The sequence below is a fragment of the Garra rufa genome, chromosome 12 (assembly GCF_049309525.1).
Source record: "Garra rufa chromosome 12, GarRuf1.0, whole genome shotgun sequence".
In the NCBI taxonomy this organism is placed as follows: domain Eukaryota; kingdom Metazoa; phylum Chordata; class Actinopteri; order Cypriniformes; family Cyprinidae; genus Garra; species Garra rufa.
Window position 1 is genome coordinate 22,055,486 of NC_133372.1, and position 9,050 is coordinate 22,064,535.

Here is a 9,050-nt window from a genome sequence, read left to right on the forward strand (position 1 = left end):
TGTTGTACAGTACACACAATTTAGAGATAAATTAGTCAATACAATTTTCATCTCATTCGTCCTTTGTGATGTATGCCATCATTAGTACTTCCCTGTTGGAATTTTGCTTGTACGACAGTACAAATGTCTGTTTGAAAGCCAGTAATTACTTTCCTTTACTTTGATTCAGACCAAGCTCTGGAGAGTTTCAGGGTCATTTGATTGCTGTGTGTTCCTGACAGAGGATCCAGGTGACTGGATCTGAATGAGACAAGTGACATCTCGACCCACAAACCAGTCACATGGGTCTCAGACCATTGACTGGGGTTTAGGTTTTCCATCAGGTAATATGCTGCAAACCCAAGGATGATTGACAGCTTGTCAACCTGCATGACAGTGTGTGTCATAGAGCGCAATGTTGTCAACAGACAAGATCCTTCTGCTACTGCTTAGGCAACATCAGTAAATAATGCAGTCATTGGTATGAGAGATGACACACGGCATGATATCACAGATTTGTAGTTGCATGCCTGAGCATCTTTAAATTTTATGCTTTCATAGTATGATTATATTAGTTGCATATGATGCATATGTTAGCATAGACAATAAACAAGGGTCATATTTAGCACCAAATCAACATATCAGAATGATTTATGAAAAATAAAGGTGCTCAATAAATATTTAATAGTATTACTAAAGTTGATAACAGTTTTCATTTTAATTTTGTGGAAACCAATGCAAATGAGCGTCACAGCATGTGTGCCAACAGCTATGCACTTCATAAAATAAAATCGAGTTAAAAAAAAAATGCATAGGCACTGATGTGGTGACACCTAATTTCCATTTCTTGCAAATATCCCATATCCCAAAGTGTTTGTTCTCACCACTTTGTTGACAAAAAAGCCTACAGAACCACACTGGGGCCCACAGGTGTACCAGGATTACGATTAACCTCTTCATGCTAACAGTGAAAGTGAAACATTTGTCTTTCAACAAATCTTTACTTGAAAGTTAAAACTGGGGAACTCAACAACATGACTTAATAAAGTAGTTTTGAATCTGTAGCGAACATATGTCTACATTTGCCACCTGAGTATGTTTACCTGGACACACAAACATAGTGTATTATCCATGTTCTGTTTTGTACTATGGCTCTTTAAGACACTGTATGTCATAACAACTTTTACACTATTATCGGCTAATGGAATATGGGAAGCAAAATCTAAAAGAAGATAGTTAATGGAACAGTCCACATCCAAGAAAAAGGTCAGATATTTACAACTGACACTTTTGACTCGGTGCACACTCTTGGACAATACTGTTGCTCTATTCACAAAGGGTACATGTGGTTCTACTTTAGGTTTTGGCCAAAACAAGGCATTTTGATAGCACTTATATTTACTACCTGCTATTTTGAATAGCTTTGGGTCAGGGGTGTGACTCTGATGGCTATAAATGCTATTGGCTCACTAACATTTATAACACAGCCAAGATCTTTGACTTTATATACTGTAAAAAAACTGTATATATGTATATTATTTCTACATATAGAGCTGTTTCGGCTCTATTAAAAACATAATGCAAAAAGACTGGTATTGCACAATTAGGTAGATTAGGCTCAATTTTAAGTGTATGTAAGTATATTAAGCATTCTATAAATCACCAGTGTTGGTTTAAGGACTTCTGGCAAATTAACAACCTTAATATAATGATTACTATATGGCTTAAAGTTACCACATTAAGAATAATAAGAGATCAACAGTTGTTAAGTGCAAACACATAAAACAGTAGAGCACAAATGTTTTATGCATTTTAGCCAATAATTTCATTCATTAAGTTATATTTAAAATATACAAAGACAAAAAAAATGAATGTAGTTTAATATATAATTTGAACTTGTAATGAGAAAATGAGTCGAAACACTGTTTTAGACGTCGCGTGTTTTGTGTCGAATCCTCAAGACAGCTGTTGAAAGTTTTCAGGATTCAATGTTTTTGCTCCTTACCTGAAGTAAATGAAGTTTTATTCTTTACAAGATGTTTCAGAAGAAGACCTATTATACTATATTCTGTTTCTGTTAAGCCTATGGACTCCGGGTTACAGCATTGGCACTCTGTAAATTTCTCAAAATATTACTGTCATACATACATAAATCCACACAAACATATTACAGTAATTTCTATAACTTATAATTTATATAATTCTGCTACATTTCGGAGTTTACAATGTTTTGATTTTCTTCTACTAAAAAGTGATTGAAACGGCGCCGTGAACTAATCGTAACTAGTCAGCAATTTAACATTTATGGTTACATTTTACATTTAAATGGGTGGGCTTATTATTATTCATGCGTAACGTATAATGTGTTGCTTGCAACAAGACAACACTGTTACGTGGACACTGCAGTTCTGTTACCCGACCAGATGTGTTACAGATGCGCTACACAGATAATGACAGCATCAGGAAAGCGTCACTTATAAAACGTAGTCTATAGTCTATAGACTCATCTGGAAGAATTAAGCTGCTGGCTCTTAATAGACTGCATTTTTACAATTCCTCGGCCTTGACAGCCATCGCAGCATGTGTGACCCATATTGACGACGCGACCGTTATTGAAAACTTTCCTTTTCAAAGGGAAATTCTTATTTCACAATATTGTCATATTTTGTAAAGAGACCAACGCACATTTGATATTGTGATATTTAAATTATAATGGACCCATGCATTCGAATGTTTTGCTGTGTTTTATACAGGTTTATGCATTACGTTTACATTAAACTGTTCAGTGTGTGTGTGTGTGTGTGTGTGTGTGTGTGTGTGTGTGTGTGTGTGTAAGAGAGAAAGAGAGAGAGAGAGAGAGAGAGAGAGAGAGAGAGAGAGAGAGAGAGAGAGAGAGAGAGAGAGAGAGAGAGAGAGAGATGCATCCTATACACTCTCTTTGAATCAGTCGGAGGGGTAAAGTCTCAGTGTATATCACATTCCCGACTGGACCCGCACATTAAACCACCGAGGCATGATTCCTTTTCTCTTCCATATTTTCTTATCAGCTCCTTCACCGTTTCATTTCTTTCACATGAGAATTCAGGGACCCCCAAATTCAAGGCCGGCGCTTCAAACAACAGCACTGCGGTTTACTTTTCTTCTGTCCAAATGCTATCCCAGATCCAATTTTAGATAGACGAGGCTTCAGCAATGATGCTTTTAGGACTTTCCGAGAGAGAGAGACAATAGTTAAAATTTTAAAATGAGATCAGCGTTACACCAAACCCAATATATTGCATTATTAAAATGTAGCTACTATATTATACGTCTCCCTAAATTTGAATTGAGATAAGCATGTGTTTCACTTGGGTAAAATGACAATCATGGAACAACAATAATAAAACATATTGTCATTATAATATGTATTATATATTCGAAATATATTGTTAGAAAAAATAATTGCTTTATAAATATTAATAATAAACAATCTCAGGGAATGGTTCCACAGTTTTAAAAAAATCGTTTTTGTTGTCTCCTTCAGTACACTGCGCTGATTGTAGTTTTCAGTGAAATAGGCCTAGAAAATTAGCATGGCAAGATTCAGCGCAAGATATTTATAAGCTACATATTAAACTGAATACTGTGCCCATGATTTCAGGGTGACATTAGGAAACAATAATGCAAATGACCCATGGCATTCAATTAAAAGTGTCATGTCCCCTCACTTTTGTTTCATGTGTTTTATATTTTCCACTAAAGTGTTTGAGAAAGAAAGCGCCTTGTGTCCCCCTCCTCATTGAATTTTATCACTAAATGAAGCATATAAATGATCTGAAAGCACAGCCTGTCGCATTAAATTAAATAAAATAAAGAACAATTATCCTCTCTTTTTCTCTGATCTCCTGCTGAAAGGAGTCTTGGCGAGATAAGGCAGATTGAATTCGGGCTCTCCGTTGAGCTCAAATAAAAACGTCTCGGAGAAGAGCTACAGATTTAGGGCTCTATAATTTCAAATCATAATTTTACCTCTCTTATTTTTTTCCCCCCAGTTGGGTTTTGTTTGCGACGTTTTATTTCCACAGAATGCTTAAGAAAATAGTTCAAAATGGCTGCAGTGATCACAGTTGATTAATAGCTGTGAAGGACTCATAAATTAACATCTAATTACACCCACATGCTCTTAACTAAACATAAAGCCCTGGATTGTCATTCACATTCAGGTCTTGTGGTTGATCATCTAGTTGTTTATGATGATATGTTGCCTGGATCAATAAGTCAAAATATGAAATGATTTTACAGACTTCCGTGCTGACCGGACGCTGAGTTCAACTCTCATTTAGTAGAAACCTAAAGATACGAAAGGGTTTAATTTAAGTTCAGATCTTGTTGTTTAAATAATCAAAATAACACACGTTAACCGCATTTCTTTTCGAAGTGCTTCTTAAAGTTCCCTAATTATCATCGTCCAATTTCAAAGTTGAATCTGCATGCTTTAGGGGGCTGATGTAAAACTTGCTATTCGGTTCAATGGAGTATCACCCTAATTTACAGCGGCAGATAAGAGCACAGTCTGTCATAAAAATCTGAGCCCCCTCCCTCCCTTATATTGAATTGCACCTTGGGCAATAGTGCAGAATCGTGAATCTTAACTTCTTCCAGCATATGTTCCTGGCAGATAAGTAAACAATCTGGATGTGAAATGAAAATTTTAATTAATACAGTAATGCTATTACACCTCGGTGTGCAAATCCCATTTCCCATCCCTGCGACAATAGACAAAAGTACAGGCCAATTCCAATCCTCTGTTTGCAGCCCAAACCCAATTGTTCTGCGAGCTTGTTTCCTTTGAGTGAATCCCATTCTCCATTCACACATCTGCTTTAGTTTCAGCAACACTTTTTTGTAATACAGGAGGAGAAAACAGTACCAACTGTGTTGAATTACAGTATTATATGAATCTTGACAAATTGTGAAAGAAATATAGACTAGCAGTTACTCTGAACGAGTTGTAACACGTTTGTTGTTCACATTAGAATTCAAATTATTTCATAGAAAAGTATATTGAAACTAAAGTAAAGGCAAGGCGGCATTTTAAAACACTGCACAAATACATTTTTAGATTAAACAAGCTGAATTAAAAATAGCTTTATTTAGCATAAATCATTTTATTATCATTGTTTTCGATATTATTATTATTATTTTTTTTTATTATTATTATTGTTGAGAGGTCACATTTAATATATATATAAATATATTTATTTTACGGGAGTAGATAAGAATTTATGCGCAAGTAAAACTCCAAGCAACGTTATAAATCACGTTTTACATGTAGACTTAGTTAAGGTGTTAATTAATTTGTTTTGAGAATCTAGCCGCGTGTTTCTGTGCGTAAAGTGTTGGAATGATCTAAGCGGTGGAACAGGTGGAACAAGCATAGAGTCCCTGAAGGGTGAAACGTCTCATACACATCCACACATCAAAGTGTGTGATCGCCTTATTTCAGAGACATGACACACACCTGAATACAGAAAGTTTTAAACTCTGAACACAGCAACTCGCGCGTATTTACATAAAAAAATATGAGTTAATAATATACAATAATTATAAGAAAGAAAGAAAGACGTCAACAAGCCGAAAGGAAAATTGAGATGGTAATGCAAACTGGCAGCCTACATCTGCAGTCCTCTCCAATGTGTCACAGCGCGCTTGTAGGCGAAAATCGGCACAGATTTGGAAGCACCTGACGCTTTGTTCAGTTGTTTTTATTTGAAATTGTTTTGTAATACTAAATGACATGGCTCATCGTCGTACAACCCCTTCTTCAGTCCAATTTCCATCCTATTGTGGGTCTCAGGGTAAATCACAATTCATGTTCGCCCTCAGTTTCCCTAAGCGTCCCTGTACAGTAATTGTTTTGCCATTTAATTTGGACCGGCGGTCCCTATAGAGCAGTCGGGAACGCCACGCGCTGACAGAGTTCATCTCAAATCTATGCCGAAAAGCCAGATGGTTATTAGACAGCGTCCGCCGAAACGTTTGACTATTTAAGCAGTGCTGATTGAGAAGATAATTATTGTAGATATCAATTTTACGATCAATTTTAGTTTTGCGTTTAGCAGTTAAGGCCTGTGCTGTTCTCTCTGCCCCCATAAAAACAACATTATTTTTTAATGCACAAATAAAAATGATAAAACGCATGTTCGGGATTATCACACTTTCTACTGACATGCCTGTTACCTTTTGGCACGACTGTATGAGAGCATAGTCAAAAAGAAGATAGTTTAAATAGGCAAGGTAACAAGGGTTATGAATTTTTAAGACAGATTGTCTTTATTCAAAATGTCTTTGCTCGGCAAATGAACAAAGAATCGAGGTATCACCCTTTCAGATACATTTTCCTTTCCATTAACATGACAGGTTTTAAGTTACCATCGCAGATAAAAAATACAACATGAACTGCTTCGCTTCAAACTTTATGTTCTTTCTGAAATCAAATGAACGAGTGACTAGCACTGAACCACAAGAGAAAAAAAAGATAATGTCCAAATTAAAAAATATTGAAGGATAAGGATTTTTTTTCCCTTATTTGATATTTTAAATAGACCGTCTACTTTTAGGTGCCGGTTTGATCATTATAAACAATATAACCCGTATAATCTATTAAACGCTGAATTGCTCACTTTGAAATCCTTAAAGTCGTATCATTTGAATTTCAGAGTGCCAAAAAGAATGGTAAATACAACAGGCTGTACAAGAAACATGAATCGTTAGTTGTGCAAATCAAAGTCATTCAAATAATAATATTAATAATAATATGATGAGAATAACAATTATATTAAGTGTTCAAACAAAAGTAGCATTATTATAGCATCAAATTGTACATAATAAATAAAATTAAAGGCATCCAAATCCGGTAGCCATAATAATAAACGTTTAAACATTTACATTTCTTACAGTTCTGGGCACCTGCCTTACATCTATTCCAAGATCCGAGCTGGGATCCGAGGAACCTCTCGTAGATGGTGAAAAGTTCGTGTCCACGCGGCCTCAGCATAAATGTCTTGATCATTCCTCTCTTCTTATGTACATGCATTGCTGTATTCAAGTTTTCAAAAGAGGAGATTGTTTTTAGTCGTGGAGTCACATAGCAGTGGCATGTGCTGATGAGTACGGGTCAATCCCACTCTTGGTCATACCTGGGAACAGTATGTAGGCAACAGGCGGCTGTAAACTCGATGCCGACCATGCGGTGCAGTTACACGGCACCACGTACCCGGGGTTTGTGGGCGACGGGTGGGTGTGGGTGTGCTGGCTGGGGCAACCCAGGCTCCCAAATGCGCCGTTCTGGTATCCCAGAGAAGATGCGTAAGGTAAAGTGCTGGTGGCCAACGTGTGGGGCATCTCTGTCATCTTCTGGATAGCGCTGGAGCTGAATTGGCTCGGGTCGAGGAACGAGTAAGGGGCTGATGTGGGTGGCAGGAACGCACGGGCTTTTTCCGACGCACCTAAGAGCGAGTCCGTGGCCGAGACCGGAAGTCCTTTCAGGTGATCCGTGTCGCCCAGGTAGGGCAGAGGAAACACGTACCTGTCCTTCTTGAGGAGGTTCTTGGGCTTGCGCCTGGGTCTGTATTTGTAGTCTGGGTGCTCTTTCATGTGCTGAGCCCTCAGCCTCTTGGCCTCGTCGATGTACGGTCGCTTCTCGGATTCAGAGAGCAGCTTCCACTCGGCGCCAAGTCTTTTGCTTATTTCTGAATTGTGCATTTTGGGATTCTCTTGAGCCATTTTCCTCCTCTGGCCTCTTGACCAGACCATGAAGGCGTTCATGGGTCTCTTGATGTGATCTACCGGCTTTGACATGTTTACGGTTCCCTGTTAAAATAACAACAAAAAGTTCTTCAACCAACCAAGAGAAAACAGTATTCACCTGTCCTGCAGACAGACACGGATCATGCCACTTGTCGAGAGCCGGAGGAGCAGCAAAACGGCATCAATGGGGGGAAAATCCACTAATTCTTCCGTGTTTGTCGTAAAGTTGAAAGATGTTTCTTCTTCAAAACGACACTACTCGGCTGAGAGAAGAAGAACAGCCACGCACGCCACAAAATCCAGCGCGGCAAGCGAAGTTTCCGCGACCTGTTTGTGCGCTTTTTTTCTCGGAGGATTCTCGCCCCGCGAAGCACCTGGCTGGGAAATGAGGAGAAGCGCGTGAATGAGAGCCAAAAGCGGTGAAGTTCAAAGGCTGGGCTGGTTCGCTCTGCACGCGATCTGACATAATCGCAGGGCGTTCACGCGCCAACCTGAGCGCCCAATCAGCTCTGAGAAAGCCACATAATACCTACCAAAATATGTATATTACAACACAAACAAAGATCGGGGAGGAAAAGGAGGTGACTCTCTTCCCTCCCCAAATCCATTTAGTTGAAGGTCCACAAACACAGACCTTCAACCTTTTTGTAATAAAACCTGACATCTACCAGCGTCAATCCTTCAGAGACGACAGATGCTTGAAGAATAGACAAATTCTTATTTTAAACATCGCTGTCTTTATTCGAACACGATTCTACGTGTGCACTTTAAAGTTAAGCTTTATTTATTTAAGAAATTTTGATTTACCTGACGTTTATCTTATATTTTCTTTTACAACAGATTTGTTTTTATTCGTTTTTTTTTTTTTAATTAATTCTATACATATAAATTATAAGCGCTGATGGCAAGCTTAATCATTAAAACTTCAACGCCCAAATACTGAAGTGTCTAAACAACAGGATAATGAAAAGACAAACGTATTAAAGATCTCTGAAAATAAACGCGCTGTCTGAAGCAGTGGCCCCCAGGCCAATATTTCCTAAATGAGAACAATTGTCCAAAGCTCTCCTGGGACAGGCTGGGTTGGGGCTTGCACCTGTTTTGCTGCTGTAATCTCACATGTGTAGAACATGCCCATGGACCCTTTCTGAATGGTAACATACCCACGCAAATTTGGCATTGTGAAAACAATTGCTCCAGTTGCTCATAGAATCATTACATCCAACAAATAATGAAGCTCAAATAAAAACCTTGCGCTGGGTGATGTGTTTTTGTTTTCATTT

General features: G+C 38.1%; 1 protein-coding gene across 1 annotated transcript; it reads right to left on the bottom strand.

Annotated features, from left to right (window-relative positions):
- Positions 1-6,317: 6,317 nt before the first annotated feature.
- On the bottom strand, positions 6,318-8,192 carry sox14 (SRY-box transcription factor 14). The gene has a single exon (XM_073851993.1). The coding sequence runs from the start codon at positions 7,816-7,818 to the stop codon at positions 7,102-7,104; it is 717 nt and encodes a 238-aa protein (XP_073708094.1). The 5' UTR covers positions 7,819-8,192; the 3' UTR covers positions 6,318-7,101.
- Between the last annotated feature and the right edge of the window lie 858 nt (positions 8,193-9,050).

Bases quoted from the DNA above. Each gene is read 5' to 3' on its own strand.
- sox14 (XM_073851993.1), bottom strand. From the start codon at position 7,818: ATGTCAAAGCCGGTAGATCACATCAAGAGACCCATGAACGCCTTCATG.